This window comes from Ambystoma mexicanum, chromosome 8 (assembly GCF_040938575.1).
Source record: "Ambystoma mexicanum isolate Mex_15411 chromosome 8, UKY_AmexF1_1, whole genome shotgun sequence".
Lineage (NCBI taxonomy): Eukaryota > Metazoa > Chordata > Amphibia > Caudata > Ambystomatidae > Ambystoma > Ambystoma mexicanum.
The window spans coordinates 1,156,955,596-1,156,971,670 of NC_090929.1; the positions used below are offsets into that span (position 1 = coordinate 1,156,955,596).

Here is a 16,075-nt window from a genome sequence, read left to right on the forward strand (position 1 = left end):
TTGAGATGAGCACCCCACGCTCACTGTGGCGTGCAGGCTCTGAACAAGGATTCTGCACACAGTGAATGACGAGTGAGAGATGGATCTGTACCACTCCAGTTCGCAAACCATGGGGGCGGGGGGACGATGACGACGACGACGACGACACACACACACACACACACACACACACACACACACACACACTCACCCCCCCCAAAAAAAGTCGAACAGCTTGGACATACATTTATGGCAAATGATAGGTGCATCACCACCAATCCACAACACACACTCTTCACACACACAAAGCATGTCCACAAACCTTTCAAAAGTCAGAACAACCAGTAGAAAGTTTTAACAGTGCTGATAAAAGGAACGCCACCCTTTCAGCTAGTCCAGATTTCAAACTTGGACATGCAGTGGGTGTACTGAAACACTCCACCCAAGCACTGGCATCACACCATTCACAACCTGGAGAGGGAATACGCTAGTATGTGAACGTGTGTTTTGCTTTTCGAGGCAAATGCAGGGGCCTCGGATTTACCAAAGCCACTTGGAATCTTGAGCAGGTTTAGAAATCCCTGCAATGATATTCCTGGAAAAGTCGAGGGTCCGGCGCAACAGACATTTCGTCCGAGTGACTGTAGGTTCCTGGGCTCTCCTCAGGGACCATGTTGGGTTAGGGAGGGATGCACCACGTTGGGTTTGTTGGTGTGGGGTGGGCAAGGAGGTTTGGGGGTGTGGGGGACGACCAGATGGGAAAAGGAGAACAAGGTTCCGGAAGCGGAAGGGAGCTTTGTGGGTTATGAGCAGCAATGGAAGGGATAAGATTTCTCACTTTTACATGTATGGGGTATGAATACCCCAGTGAAAAAGAGAAAGCTTGAAAACTTCCTGCGAAGGGAGAAAATAGATGTACTTATGCTACAGGAAACATATGTCAATAAAAAAGATAAGTGGAAATTGCGAATCTGAGGGTTTACACTAATGCACCAGGCTAATGCGGGGGAAAAGAAAGCAGGGGTACTAATAGCATTTCATCAAAGACAGAGTACAGATACACGACTCACAGGCAGATAAAGAGGGGAGGTTTCTATTTGTGAAAGGGATTCTGGAAGATAGTCCACCAACACTAGCATCCATTTACGCTCCGAATGTGAGGCAGGACCAGTTTTTATGAGATACACTGGAAACATTTGAAAACTTTACTAACGGGATAAAATAATGTCAGAAAACCTGAATTTGGTATGGCACCCCAGACCGATAGGAGCGACAACATAGCACAGGGCACGAGAGCCCCCTCAAAACTACTATGGTGAAAAATAGATATGCTAACACTCCAAGATGTATGGAGAGAGCTAAAGGGCCAAGAACAGGGCTCCACCCACTACTCCCATGTACAACTCATGATGTCAAGATTAGATTATGTATGGGTAACATCAGGCCTTTTGGGGAAAAATCAGGGTACCAATTTCATTGTCAGATCATGCTCCACTCTGGACGGATATTATCCTGAGAAACAGAAAAATAGGACTCTGGCAGTCAAAACTGCAAATAGACCTTCTACAGAACCCTGCATACGGGTTTAAAATTAGGGAACAGATTGAAGAATATTTAGTGCAAAATAACACAAGAGACAATATGGGAAAACTTCAATGCGGTCATAAGGGAACATCTGATAGCCCTTAAAGCTAGGAAAGTCAAACAAATGCACCAACGGGAAAGGGAATGAGAAGGTAAATTACAGGATAATCAGGGGGAAATGGTAAAGAATCCCAATAACAAATTGAAGAGATCACTCTGACACACCCAAGCCAACTAGACAAAATCAGAACGAAACGGGCAGGGAAGGGCCTTCTTTAGCTGAAACATTGGCATTAAATAAAAGCTAAAAAAGCAGACAAACATTTAGCCAGATAATTGCAGGATAAGCAACGAACAGAAATGATCACAAAATCCAAAACAAAGCAGGGCTAATACTTACAAGGTATGAGGATATAGAAGAGATCTTTAGAGAATACATACGTTAGAAGACCTGCCAGGCCAGGATCAAATGGAATATCTGGGCAATTTGGATAACAAGGATAACAAGGGATGAGCAGACTCAGCTAGTTGAGGACATAACGATAGAAGAAGTACAAAAAGCAATATCAGAACTGCCTTTAAACAAAGCTCCGGGCCCAGACGGGTTGACTGGAATCTTCTATAAAAAAATGCAGTGATATACTGGCCCAAATCCTGGCAAAATGATTTAACACATTTAAGGTCAGAGTTAAAATCATCCCATCGATGAACGAGGCAAAGCTGCTAGTCTTTTACAAACAAGGAAAGGACCTGACCCTTCTGGGGTTCTACCAGTCGATTGCATTAATCAATCTGGACGCAAAGTTGTATACTAAAGTACTAGCAAACAGACTCCAGTATTTACTCCCCAAGTTGTTAAGACAACTTCATCCCCACCAGACAGACCCATGATTACACACGTAGAATAATACTTAATTGAGAAAATAGGGATAACACAAACTCCAGCGATACTAGTCTCACTGGATGCAGAAAAAGCCTTCGACTGGGTCAAATGGGCTCTTCCGTTTCCAATCCTAGAATATATGGGATTCGGGGAGCCGTTCATTAAAATGATACGAGCGAATTATAATTCACCAGGTATTCACATTGCCTTGAATGGAGTGGTGATAGACCAGATAACACTGGTAAGGGATACAAACAGGGATGCCCCTTATCGCCGCTACTTTATGCTATCTACCTGGAACCCCTCCTAATCAAATTACGGGACACAGACCATCTCAGGGGAATCGTAATGGAGGGAATCTTGCATAAGGTGGTAGCATACGCGGATGATATGCTGATTGCAATGAGGGAACCCAAGCGTTCACTCCCGGCGCTTATTCAGGAAATGGAGGCATTCGGTGGAATCTCTGGATTAAAAATGTATATGCAAAAATAAGAACTACTGGTGCTCGCAGGAGATCACATTAGGATTAATAGGTTAGCCAATACAATGCGATTCAAAGTGGTGGAACATGGTGTCACGTATCTAGGCATAACCCTTACTAAAAAGATAGAGCAACTTTATGGTGCAAATGACTGGCAAGAATTAAATTAGACCTCGAGAAATTGAATCACTTTAAAATATCATGGTGGGATAGGTTGACATCAATAAAAATGAATATCTTACCGAAACTACAATATTATTTCCAAGCGTTAACGATTAGAGTTCCAAAAATATTCTTTGAAGCCCTTAATAAAGCCCAATCGCCATACATATGGAAAAAAAGACCCCCAGAGTAGCAAGGTCAACACTTATAGCCCCGAAAAACTACTGTAAATAAAATACTATGAGGCATCAGAGTTGCGGGTAATAAAAGAGTGAATGGCAGAGGGGACATACAACATTTGGGTGGGCCAAGATGGGGCGATAGCAGGTATTCTTCTGACTCTTGTGGAAGAATAAACATCAGACACCCGAACCCTAAGATCAGTGAAGTGATGGGGGTGGGTCTGGAAGTGTGGGATGAAACAACAAAAAAGGGGAGCTAACGGAAGAACCCACCCCATTCAGCCCACTTAGCCCAATGTTTGGGAATCCTGATTTTCTGCTGTGGATGGAAAAGGGGGCATATATGAAATGGGAGGAAGTGGGCTGTATAAAGATTTGTGATATGTATCAGAATCAAACAATTACATCTTTTGAGGAGTCTACAAGGGTCCTCGGTCTTACAGGGAAAGGCAGGTACAAATACAAACAGCTGAAACATTGGCTGAACATCCCATCTATTAAACGAGCTGCGACAAGACCACTAACTCCATTTGAATCCTCTATTACCATACACTTGGGTTCAAAGAAACTAGTCTCAGATATATATATATATTTGTAAATGTGGAAAATGAAGAAATGCAATGGAGTTACATGAAAAAATGGGAAAAAACAGTAGGGGACAATTCCAGGGAAATACTGGGAATACCTGTGGGAGATAATTCCAAAGTTAACTAGAGCCATACAGGTGAAAGAGATGTGGATTAAAATCATTGTACAATGGCACTATACCCCGTAGAGGCTGCATGCAATGTTCCCACAAGTGTCAGATAAATGCTGGAGGGGATGTAGGCAGGTTGGAAACTGGAAGCAGATATTGTGGGAATGCCCGGAATTACCGCGGTTTTGGGATGAAGTGAAGTCCCAGATGCACGGGTTGTTTCATGGGCTTGGACAAGTGGACATAAAGATTTTGATGATGCAGAATGTGGGACCCCAAAGGGAAAGGATGGGCTAAAACACAGAAACAGGGGTTTATGCTCTTGCTAATCGCAGCCTGGTTAACGACTGCACAGAGATAGAAGCAACAATCACCACCCACTCTCATCGACTGGCCGCAGATAGTATGGTCATTCATATCTATGGAATTAATGGGTCATATATAGGATTCAAGGTGAGGGGGAGAGATTTAAAAAAGACTGGGGGGGGTGATACTGTCTTATCTCCAAAGTGATTATGTGGTACAATGGTGCACACACAAGATCAGAATCTTGGACTTGGTTGGATTCTGAGTTTGAGCCATCCGAAAGGGTCGAGAAGGACGATACCTCTGGTCGGGGGTAGGAAGTTGAGGGGTGGGGGATGTTTTGTGTTAATGCTTACGATACTGTGCTAAAATATTAAACCAATAAAAGCACTTTAAAAAATGGCCTCATAACTTCCTCAGTCCGGAAAGAAATTCCAGAACAAATGCTGGTAATTCCGGCACAACATTTCATTCAGACTGGGGGAAAAAACACGTTTGCTGGTAGGGGCAGTGAACTACCGGCATGCCTGACCGGCCGCGAGATCAGGCACCTACGGTCAAATAATTGCTGAAATCACCAGCACCGAATAGGAATTTACCGGCATCTTCCGCCGCCCATAATATGTTATGTTATTGTTATAGCACCTTTTTGCCATTGGTATGATTCCAAAGCGGTGTGGGTTGTATGCTGTCGGGGACCGTAGTCCAGGTCAGTTGAGAGAGTAGTGTATTATAGAACTTGGGTGCACTTGGTATGTGTGCAGCCAGGGTGGATTAAGTGCTGTGTTACTGCATTCCAGTGCTAGGCATGGTGCAACAGTTGTGTGAGATCAGTAAAATGTGTGCAACAAGGCCAGTTGGACTTGCGTAGCTGCAGTCTGGCAATGGCAGAGTTTGTGAATGGGATTATGTGTGCAGCTATGCCAATTTTTGTGGAGTATACCTGCATTCTAAAGACTGTTGAGGTGACCATGGCAGTGTATGTGGGAGTTAGCATATTGTTGTGTTTGAGTGTTTGTTTTGATTTGATGAGGACCCTGTTCCTGACGAGTTTCCAGTGCCTGCCGAGAGGATGGGATGGTATCTCCCTTTGGGTTAGGCTATTAGGCTAGGTCCTCCTGTGTCTTGTTGGGTGTGCAGTTGCTCTTTAGCGCTGTCTGTTGGATGATGACAGCCAGATCTGGTCCAAATCATATTGTTTCAATATAGGTGCTAGCAATGCCCTTGGTCGGTAGTTCTGCTAGATACATTCCCAGATTGGTAGGATTAGCAAAGATATAAGTGCTAGTAATCCTTTTGTATGAAGTGCTGCTAAATGAGTTCCAGATGAGTAAGATCTACAAGGATGGGTATCGCCTGGACTGATAATGATCAAGCTCAGCAATAGCATTGGTACATAAGTGCTATTATTGCTTTAGTTACGAGTCTAGCACAGTCGGTCCACATAATTGGAGACAAATATCTCTTTGCCTCACAGCGCAATGTATACCTGGTGGAGGAAGGCAATGAATCAACTCCGTCATGATGAAGGTATATAAGTGCTGCCAAGATTTCCAGATGGGTAAGATTAGCAATGGTGGGCATCACTGATCACATAGTGCATATCTGGAGGGGGTGATGATCAAGGTCTTAAGTGCTCAAATATGAGACAGCAGCAGTAAGTATAAACAGTCAAAGTTTAGACTGCAGCAACCACTTTAATTTGCTTGATTTGGGTTACCCGGCTATTGGGAGAAAATGTCCAAATCTAAGACGAATAGCAGCAAGATTGAAAACAGCTACAGTACCTAAACAGCAGCTAGTGTACCGAACTGAGAAAACAGCAGCAGGCACACAATTCCAAAACTGGCACAGTTGGCACTTGGGAGGGAGTGTTCAAATGTTGAGACAATGTAGTGGGTATAAACAGCTAGATTGTTAGGTAGGGTCACAAGGGTGGCCGGTTTTTAACGGAGCTAGGACTGGGAGGAGAAATGCCTAAAATGGGGACACAACAGTAAGTGCAGACACATCAAGGTTTGAGATACCTGGATAGAATAGGAACGGCCCAAAATGGGTACACAACAGTAAATGCAGACACACCAGGTTTGGGACACCTGGATAGAGTGAGAAACTGCTAAAACGGGTACACAACAGTAAATGCAGACACACCGGGTTTAGGATACCTAAGTAGAAGGAGAAAATGCCTAAAATGGGGGCATAACAGTAAATGCAGTAACACCTTCATTTGGAATACCTGGATAGAGGGGGAAATGCCTACAATTGGGGCACAACAGTAGATGCAGAAACACCCAGGTTTGCGAAGAAAGCCTAAGATGGGGACCCTAGAGTTAATGAAATTTTACTTATCGGACAGAGTGAAGCAGTGATAGGACTATTACGTACGAGCTAGCAAACCGTGGTAAACTAGGTTATGAAGTTGAGAGGGGTGGCAGGACTTTCAGGAATACAGTAATTACCCATCCACTCTTACCTTTTCAGTTGCTGCTGATCGATGGCGGCAGGCTTCCCAGGCAAACGCAGACAAACACGGTCTGGAGCTGCTTCTTCAGGAGCTGCCCTTTGCCTTGGGCCTTTAGCCGATGGGTCTGCACGGGCAGTGGGCAGCCCTAGTAGGATGTGTGTGATGTGGGGTCTATGGGCCAATCAGGGGTACGGGAGGCTCAGGAGCGGGGAGCCAGACACGGGGAAGAAGGAATCTGGTTGGGGAGGCAGGAGGGGATCACACAGCCAAAATGACCCAAAAAAGGCACAGAAATCCCAAATCTCACAATCAGCTGGTGGATTAATGCTGGTCAATCAAGGGAGGAGTGAGGGCCGGGAGGCGGGAGCCAGACACAGGGAAGAAGGAAGCGGGTCAGGTAGGGAGGGAGGGTAATACCGGGATATTGGATGGCAGAAATGGTAAGGCAGTTTTGCTAATTTCCCGCCGTAATTCCGGCGAGATACCGGCAAAACTGTAATGATAATAATAAGGGTTGACTGTAGATATAGACATAAATTACTAGTTGCTTTACACGGTGCCATTTTACTATCAAACTGCTTTGCTATTGTTTTGTGCAGACTATTTGCTGTACATATGGACCAGTCAGTCGTTTGTGTAATATACTTTTTTTTGGGGGCACCAACCCTGCATTTAGCGTATGATACCAAAATGTGGATGTCCCCATCCTGGTGGCTGGTCATGAGGAGTATGGGCATTAAATGAGAACTTTCAAAAACCAGAGCAAAGTCAGTCACAGACAGAGATGATCTAAGCGTCTCTGAGTTTTCAATTTTCTCATTATATTGGTAGCTTGGCAGACCTGAAAAGCTACCCTTCATTAAGTGCTAGGTGTAAGAGGCAATTCAAAAACATTGTACAGACAGGTGGCTTCCATAATTGCCAAAATGTATTATGTACTACAACTATTCAAAATAAAGTAATAGTTCCAATATGGACGTTATAAAAAATGAATTCTTAATTTCTGAAGGATGCATTGCAGCCAGAGCTCATAATTACGCAGAGAAATAGTGAGGTCATACTGTGCTCCAAGTTTCTACTTAAGCACAAATCAGATTTCTGTAAGCGAGCAAAAAATGGCTTGCTAAAACGGAAGTGCTTCCCTAAACAGTGTCCACACACAAGCCTTTGCTATTAGGGACGAATATGCAGTCAGCATGTGTCGGGGTTTTCCATAATGGGCTTTACTGAAAGGCTACTCAAATGCAACCATCTTGTAGTCACCACAGAGTGAAATTACTTTGGGGCAAACATCTGGGTTTGTGGTAGCGCATGGTTTCTCGTTAGCCATCCTTTAAGCGTCCCTTTCTGATATTTCAGTATCCTGCAGGAGTACACCACTTTGCTATCCTTATGCACTTTATATTCTACACGTTTCACATCAGTGCATGCAGACGGTCAACACTTACCTTGCTTGGCTGTTTAGGTTTCGGTTTGATACTAATGAAGACATCAAGCTGCTCCATCAGTTGCGTGACAAATTGTGGTTCAAGCTCAATCTCTTCCTTCATGTCAAACATCAGTACAAGAGGAAGGCATCCCTTGAAATAGAAGAGAAACATGTTAGTTTGACTATTTTATTTTTTATTTATTTTATTAATACACAGGGAAGATCAATGCTATTTTGATCACAAAAGGACGTACACAATATAAGAAATCAGATTTCATGGGAAGCAGTGAGCCTCTTACAATGGAGGGAGCTCTAGTGTCATTCTACCCAGGTGGTGGAGAGGAGTAAATTGAACTGTCACCAGGGACAATACATGGGTGGGCATACATAAGTTAAGGACAATCACCATTAGACATGTTTAAGTGCAGGTAGGCGGCACAGCCAGCTGTGGTAGGCATGTGGCCATAATGGATGAAGTGCTACAGTGGAGGCAGAGAAACCGAGGGACAGAGGCAGGTTAGTGGCGGGGGAAAAATGTGAACTTGAAGGCACATGAGAAATAGGTTAAGAGGGTAACTTGGAGGTGAGAAGGTAAACTTTCAGTCCGGTTTTGAGCAAATTGGTGTGGACCGTTTCTCGGATGTCCAGGGCTAGAGTATTCCATACAAGTGGAGCTAGAAGAGAGAAAGCGAGGGCGAGGAGCCACAAGGGTAGTCTAGGAGGCAGAGCTGACATACATAGGACTTTGGCACATTTCATTATTGGAAAGGTTTGATTCAGAGTTAATGACACTGTCATGATTCCAGAGAGGATATTTTCAAGTGTAAATTCAGACAGATTAGTAACATATTGAACCTATACATTCCATAATCGGCACAATACATACTGTTGACAATAAACGCAGTGTTCATACCTACAGCATTTAGAATACATTAACGGAAGAAACATCCAAAAGTGTTGTAAAGGACCCATTTTTGTCAGGGTAATGGTCCAACAAGATACAATACATGCCCACACAGAATTTCAATCTCTCACTTCCATACTAGCTTCACACAACGATACACTATTTAAATTCACTTTGCATTACATGTCACATTTGTGCTTTGTGACTGTAGACAATTTAAAAATGTTTCAGCCACAATTACTTTTTTTGCTTCAGGCCGTAAGCTACACGGAGGAATAATAAGAATAACTTGCTTGATATATTGGTTGCTCCAACAGTACCTTTTTTTACTTCTCGGTAAGTAACAACATTTATCATATCTCATCCTTATTGTCACTCAATTCGTCTCCCTGTGAAGGAGGAAAGTCCGATTTAGCCCTGCCGGGATACAAAAACCTAGGCATGCAGATTGCCAACAGCAAAAGCATAACACACGATAAAGGAGGAGTCGGTTCCAGACTTATATATTTGCTAATTCTATAGAGTAACAAATATGCAACTTGATTGTCAATTCATAGCTTATGTCTGAAGAAAACCGTTACAGAAAATAAGGCGGGGAGGAGGTAAGGAAAATGAAAAGGGTTAGAGTTGGGAGGAAGTGGGATAAGGTTGTTATGTAGAAATAATTCTTAGTCTGAACACTGCGGCTCTCTTCTGGGTGAGCCAGGTCATAAGCGATGTTAGGAGCAGCATCATAGGAATTAGAACATCAGGGTAGGTAGATCGCAGAAGGGACTGTTGCAGGTAATCACTGATGGAATAAAGAAGGCCTGTTTGTCAACAGTTGTATGGTTGGCAATGTTCTGTTTTTCAATAGTTTTCAGAATCTTGGGTAGGTCAGTCCAATTCTCAGGCTTTTTTTTAATTTATTTGCATTTTTAAAGCGCTCACACAGCCCACGGGCATCGAGGCGCTGTTACATTGTTTGCGTGATTGTTTTTTTTTTTTTGTCGCTTAAACACCCAGGGGTTTCTAAGCACGGACCCGGGGATCGAACCTGTGTGTCGTCTTGCTTCCAAGACGAACATGTTGACGCTGAGCTATCCTCCAGGCTTGCTTTAATGCAAGGGGGCTCTACAATGTAGTGTCCATGAAGCCTATTTTTCGATCTCCATGCTGCAAGAATTCGTACTGTAAAATGGTGGGTGGATGAAATGTGCATTTGCCCACCATAGATGTTTGGCTGGTATGTAAGGAGTAGACATGTACTGCAAGCATCTTGAGGCGTTACTCCAATCTCCCTTGCGAATAGTACAGAGCACTTTGCACCTGATCCATAGTTCCACTGGAAGCCAGTGCGGACATGCTTAAGTCGGGTTTGATTCTTTTTCTCTCCTTCAGGTTGAGGCATTGTCTGGCTGATTTTGCAATCTCTGCAGTCTTCTTAGCTTGTCAGGCTTCCAAAGGTACCTCCCAGAAAGGTGTAGACCTGGGTATCATGAGCATATGAACGTCTCTTTGCAGCCGCTGAGCGCTGGGATGAAGACCAGGAACTGCAGACAGGGAGCGGGATGCAGTAGATCCAATCAATTAGACCCTGGTTGAGAAGTATGAAAGGAGAACAAAACTCCCATAAAAATAGATGTTCTGGACTTCCACCGTCTCCCTCTTTCCCTCTCACTTTCCCACTTCTCCTTCTCTTGCCACAGGCTTAATTTCGTAGTTGGGACTAGAATCCACACCACAGAGGGCAAATGTAAGGTTGGAATGATCTATGAATCAGTACTTTTCTTACAGTAGCCAGGAGGATGCACCACTCTAGTCTGGAGCAGGGAGGGCCAGGCTACACTTGAAGGAGACAGAGTTAGTAGAAATGAAAGTAGGACTAGAGCTGGATGTAAGGGGAGGAGGTTCCCCTGGAGATCCTGGAACAGGAGCACCATGGAGTGTGCAATGCTAGAGTAAACAAAAGAGTTGGGGGATCTGGAATGGGTGCTGGCGAGAGCTGGGTCCTAAAGGAGGGGCGAGCACTGCAGTGAGGAGAGCAGTGGAGGGGCGGAACGCCAAGTATTGAAGAGTCTGTGCCAGGCTTCAGAGAATGTCCTGTAAAAAGCAGGGCACATGAACCGAAGATGGCATGGAACAATGTTCTGGAGGCAGGAACGAAGCTGGAGTAGGTAAGGGAACTGGCAGTGCAATGGGGGTGCTAGGGCTTGAGTGAACAAGGTACCAGATTGCAAACTGACCTGTGTCAAAGGTCATTACCATTGTATGTCTATGTCCAAGGTGCTTTTCTTTAGGTGATTAGCCTCTACCACTCTGCTTTCACTACATAGCCGCCGCTCGTAATGCAGGTGAGCCAGCAGATGCCAGGAAGAACCCCAAAGGTATATTGGTAAAGTACCTTCGCCTGCAAATGTGCTTTGATGTATTTTCGTTTACACAGAACTGCTTTTTTCTGTACATAAAATCATCTAATCTTTCACTTTAAAGAGTATGAAAGCAAAAAAACTTTATTGAAAATAAAATGTTAACATATGTTTGCTACTCCACCCTTCTGTATAAGATCTCAGATAAGTGCCACATAAGTTCTTAATTTATAACACCAAGCAGATGAAAATACCAATATCCCAATTTGATTAATGCCAGTACCTGCAGCTCGGGAAATTGGCTGGAAAATGGTGGTATATTCGTATATTTCTCCAGTCTCCACAACTTCCCAGGATAAAAGTGTGCTCTCAGGTCCCAATGCGTGCTCGAGCAGCAGACTCAGGGCTCTATACCCAGCACAGAAGCCACATAGTAATGACCACACTAATACGGAAATGTCTCAGGCCTATCTATCTATCTATCTATCTATCTATCTATCTATCTATCTATCTATCTATCTATCTATCTATCTATCGCTCGATCTAGCTATCTGTGTGCTTACAGTATCCCCAACGGAGAACTGTCCATTTGTGGCTGTGGGGGCCTTAACAGATCTTTGCAGCATGAAATGGTCCTTATGTTGTTTGGCCTACAGCCTCCAAGACACCGTCCACATTCGCAACTATGTGCTGTGAGGTGACCTAAATGTGGCACAAAACTCTGTAGAAGTATTTAACAATCAGCAGCCCCCTGAACATAACCCGGAGATATACAGTGATTGCACTCTCAGACAATACATTATCAGACGTCTACACTTTTGCCCATCACTGCACCCTTCACTCAGTATCTTTTCTTGCAAGTATGGCACTCTCGGGGACGGCCCACACCCACATCTTCTCTTCCCCTGTGTCCACCTCATTCGCCTCGCACACAGGCCACTCTCGGCTTGCATAGTGTAGATTTCTCTCCATGGAGGTCCTCCAGGTTACAGTAACACCTATTGGACAAACAAGACTCCACTGTACACAGGTACACTTAAGCACATCTAAGGGCTATCAGGAAACTACATCGTGGCTAATGTCAATACTTCCCTGTAAGTAAACACACAGCTCCACAGGTATATATGTGCATTCCCAGGAGTATTGAGCCCTTGCCCTTTTCTGATCAGTGCTTTGCTTTGATCATTCTACACTAAATGCACAGGTCTGCAGACCATCACAACCATCTTCCCTACCCCTCATTCTCTTACTTACCTGTACACCTCTTCTATGTCTGTTCAAACATTCTCCCCTTCGATATTTAGCCTCCGTTGTTGCCATTTTCTCTTCTCTTCTAGACCAAGGTCTGGGATCCTTTCTTTGTTTGCAGTTTAATCACGGCCTTGTCCACCGAGCTGAGTTGTATTTCCTATGCAGCCCTCTCATCCTTGTGTTTCTCCATCTCAAGCTGCTGCCAGGACGCGAGAATACACCAAGCCGTATTGAAATAGGAAGAGTGCAGCTCAAGGCTGCCACTGCTAAGTAAAGCTTTTATTCCTAGAGGAAGCTATTTATAGAAAGCTATTTAGGAGCAGCGGATGTTGTGCTGTGCCCATGGCCCTATGCACAGTGTATGTACTGCACCACATCGTAAAAGTCGGGCATGAAACTTTAAGCTCTCCAGATGTTTTGGACTACATTCCCATCAGCCCTAGCCAGCATCACTTGTGGTGAGAGATAATGGGACATGTAGACCAGAAAATCCAGAGAGCAGGTTGCATACCTCTGCTTTAGTGGCACTATATGTTATCCCCTACACCCACGCCCTACTGCCAGGAATCCAGCCTACCCCACCTTTTCCTACCCTCTCTATCCGCCCACCCCACTTTCTCTACCTGCAATACCCACCTGCCCTACCCCCACTCCCTCTACCCCTCACCCACCCTACTACCTCTCCCCCCTCCTACCCTACCCCACATCCAACCCACTTACCTACCCCCACTCTCTCTACCCCTCACCCACCCTACCCCAACACTGCCACCCTACATTCACTGTACTCCCAACCATCCCCTACCCCTCTGTATACCACCAACCCACCCCTCCTCCCCCACACCCTAGCCCCCATCTCTTCCACCACCCACCCCCACTCTGTCTACCCTCCACCCACCCTAATCACACTCTACTCCGGACAACCACCCTACTCAAACTCTCTCTACCCCCACCCAACCCCCACTCTCTATATGCCCCACCCACCCTGCCCCACTTTCTTTACCCCAACCCAGCCATCCTAACCCCTTCTCTACCCCTAATCCACCAACCTATCCCCACTCTTTCTACCCAACCACTCACTCATCCCCTACCAAACCCCACTCGCTCTACCCACCCACCAATACCCCTAGTCCCACAACCCTCCCCCCACTCTCTCTAGCTCCCACCCATCCTACCCTCACTCTCTCTACTCCCCACAGACCCTACCCCCATACTCTCTTTACTCCCGCCCCACCTCCTCTCTTTCTACCCCCTCCCCACGCTCACCCACCATACCTCCACTCTCTATACACACCCCACTCAGTCTAGCCCCCACCCACCCCAGCCCATTCTCTCTACCGCTCTCCCACCCACTTTCCACCGACACTCTCTGCCCCCTCACCCAACCAACCCATCTCTCTACCCCTCAAACGCCCACCTTACCCCGCTCTCCCAACTGCCACCCACCCTACACCCACTCTCTCTAACCCCACCCATCCTACCCCCAATCTCTCTACCCCCACCCATCCTACCCTCACTCTCTACCACCACCACCCACTCTACCCCAACACTCTCTACATCCCACCCACCTACCTTATCCCACACTGTACCCCATGCTGTACCCTGAAAACTACTCTACTCCCACTCTCTACCCCAGCCTACCCACCTTAACCGCACTCTCTACCTCAACCCTCACACCCTACCACCAGACTCTCTACCCACCACCCGTCCTATCCCACCTCACTCTCTACATCCCCATCCACACTACCCCCACTCTACTCCACATAACCACCCATATCCCCACTCGCTCTACCCCCACCCAACCACCCTACCACCCACTCCCTCTACCCCGACCTGCCCACCCTAAACCTACCCTACCCCCAACCCACCCACCCTATCCCCATTCTCTCTACTGCTCAGCCACCCTAACCCCACTCTCTACCCCAACCCACTTAGCTACCTCACACTCTCTATGTCCATCCACTCTACCCCACTCTATCTAAACCACACAACCACCATACCCCCTCTCTTTAGACCCACCCTGCCCCCTCTCTCTCCCCCACCCACTCTGCCCCTCTCTCTCTCTTTCCTACCCACCCTACTCCCTCTCATCCTTCCTCTCACATACTCACTTTATTTTGTACCCTTTCTCTCTCATATTTCCCCGTGCTCATCATCTATGGCACCCTCTCTACCCCAACCTCCCACCCTCTAACCCTCACCCACCCTTCCCCGACTATCTCTAACCCCTCCTCACCTACTGCCACACTCTCTACATCCCACCCACCTACCCCACTCTCTCCAGCCCCCACCCACCCTACCCACACACTCTACCCACACCCCCACACTGTACCCCATACTATACCCCTCACTTACCCTACTCCCACTCTCTACCCCTCACACACCACCCTACCCAACCACAAACACCCTATCCCACACTCTCTACCACCCTCCCTACCCCCAACACTCTCTACATCCCACCCACCTACCCTACCTCACTCTTTCCAGCCTCACCCACCCTACCCCCACTCTTTCTACCTCAACCACACTCCCAACCCCCACTCTCTACCCCAAACCAACTGACCCACCCTAATCCCACTCTCTTTAGCCCCACCCACTCTACCTCTCTCTTCAGCCCCACCCAGCCCCCTCCCTTTTTTAAAAACCACCCACCCTGTCCCCTCTCATCCTTCCTCTCACACTCACTTTCTTACCCTCTCACCCTTTCTCGCTCATATTTCCTCTGGCACATCATCGATGGCACCCTCTCTCAATGGCTTCCCTTGCTCTATTCCACTTCTCATTATCTTGAACGCCTGCATCCCTTCTCTCATCCTCCTTTGAAACTTTACACTCTTCTCGTTGCACCCTGGTGTCTATAAATGCAAAATACAAAGAATAGCAATACACACCAAAACTATCCTTGCCACTGCAAATCCTGTGAAGATCAATGATGTGATCATTGGATGGCTGGCATATGCTGATGATCCCATTTTATTAGATTATACACCCGCAGGTCTTGAGCAGATGCTCTTGGCAACTATTGCGCTGACAACGGTCTACAGAATAATATTGATAAGAGTAAAGTGATGGTTTTCACAAAAATCGTAGACCAAATAAATGTGTGTTGAAACTGAATGGCAAAACAGTGGAACAGGTCAACTCCTATAAATACTTAGGAATCATTGTCGACGACCAATTAATATGCAATGCCCACTGGGTCTCTCTGCAGGCCCAGTGGATGATCGCGACTAATGCCTTGAGCATATTTATCGGTACAAACAGTGGCTACTCAGTATCAGCAGTACCAACCATATATACAGCAAAAATAAGAGCAATATTACTGTATGCTATTATTATCTAGGGCCACAGCCTCATTAAGTTGGTGGAGCGTTTTGAAGCTCGTCTGTTACGAAAACTGCTCTG

At 45.8% G+C, this 16,075-nt stretch overlaps 1 protein-coding gene across 2 annotated transcripts in view; it reads right to left on the minus strand.

Moving 5' to 3' along the window:
* Nucleotides 1-16,075, minus strand: part of BICC1 (BicC family RNA binding protein 1) — a 1,115,336-nt gene that overhangs the window by 121,894 nt on the left and 977,367 nt on the right. For both annotated transcript variants that reach the window (XM_069611226.1, XM_069611225.1), the window contains one exon: nt 8,190-8,321. In XM_069611226.1, the coding sequence (XP_069467327.1) occupies nt 8,190-8,321 (132 nt within the window). The remainder of the gene's footprint in view (nt 1-8,189; nt 8,322-16,075) is intronic.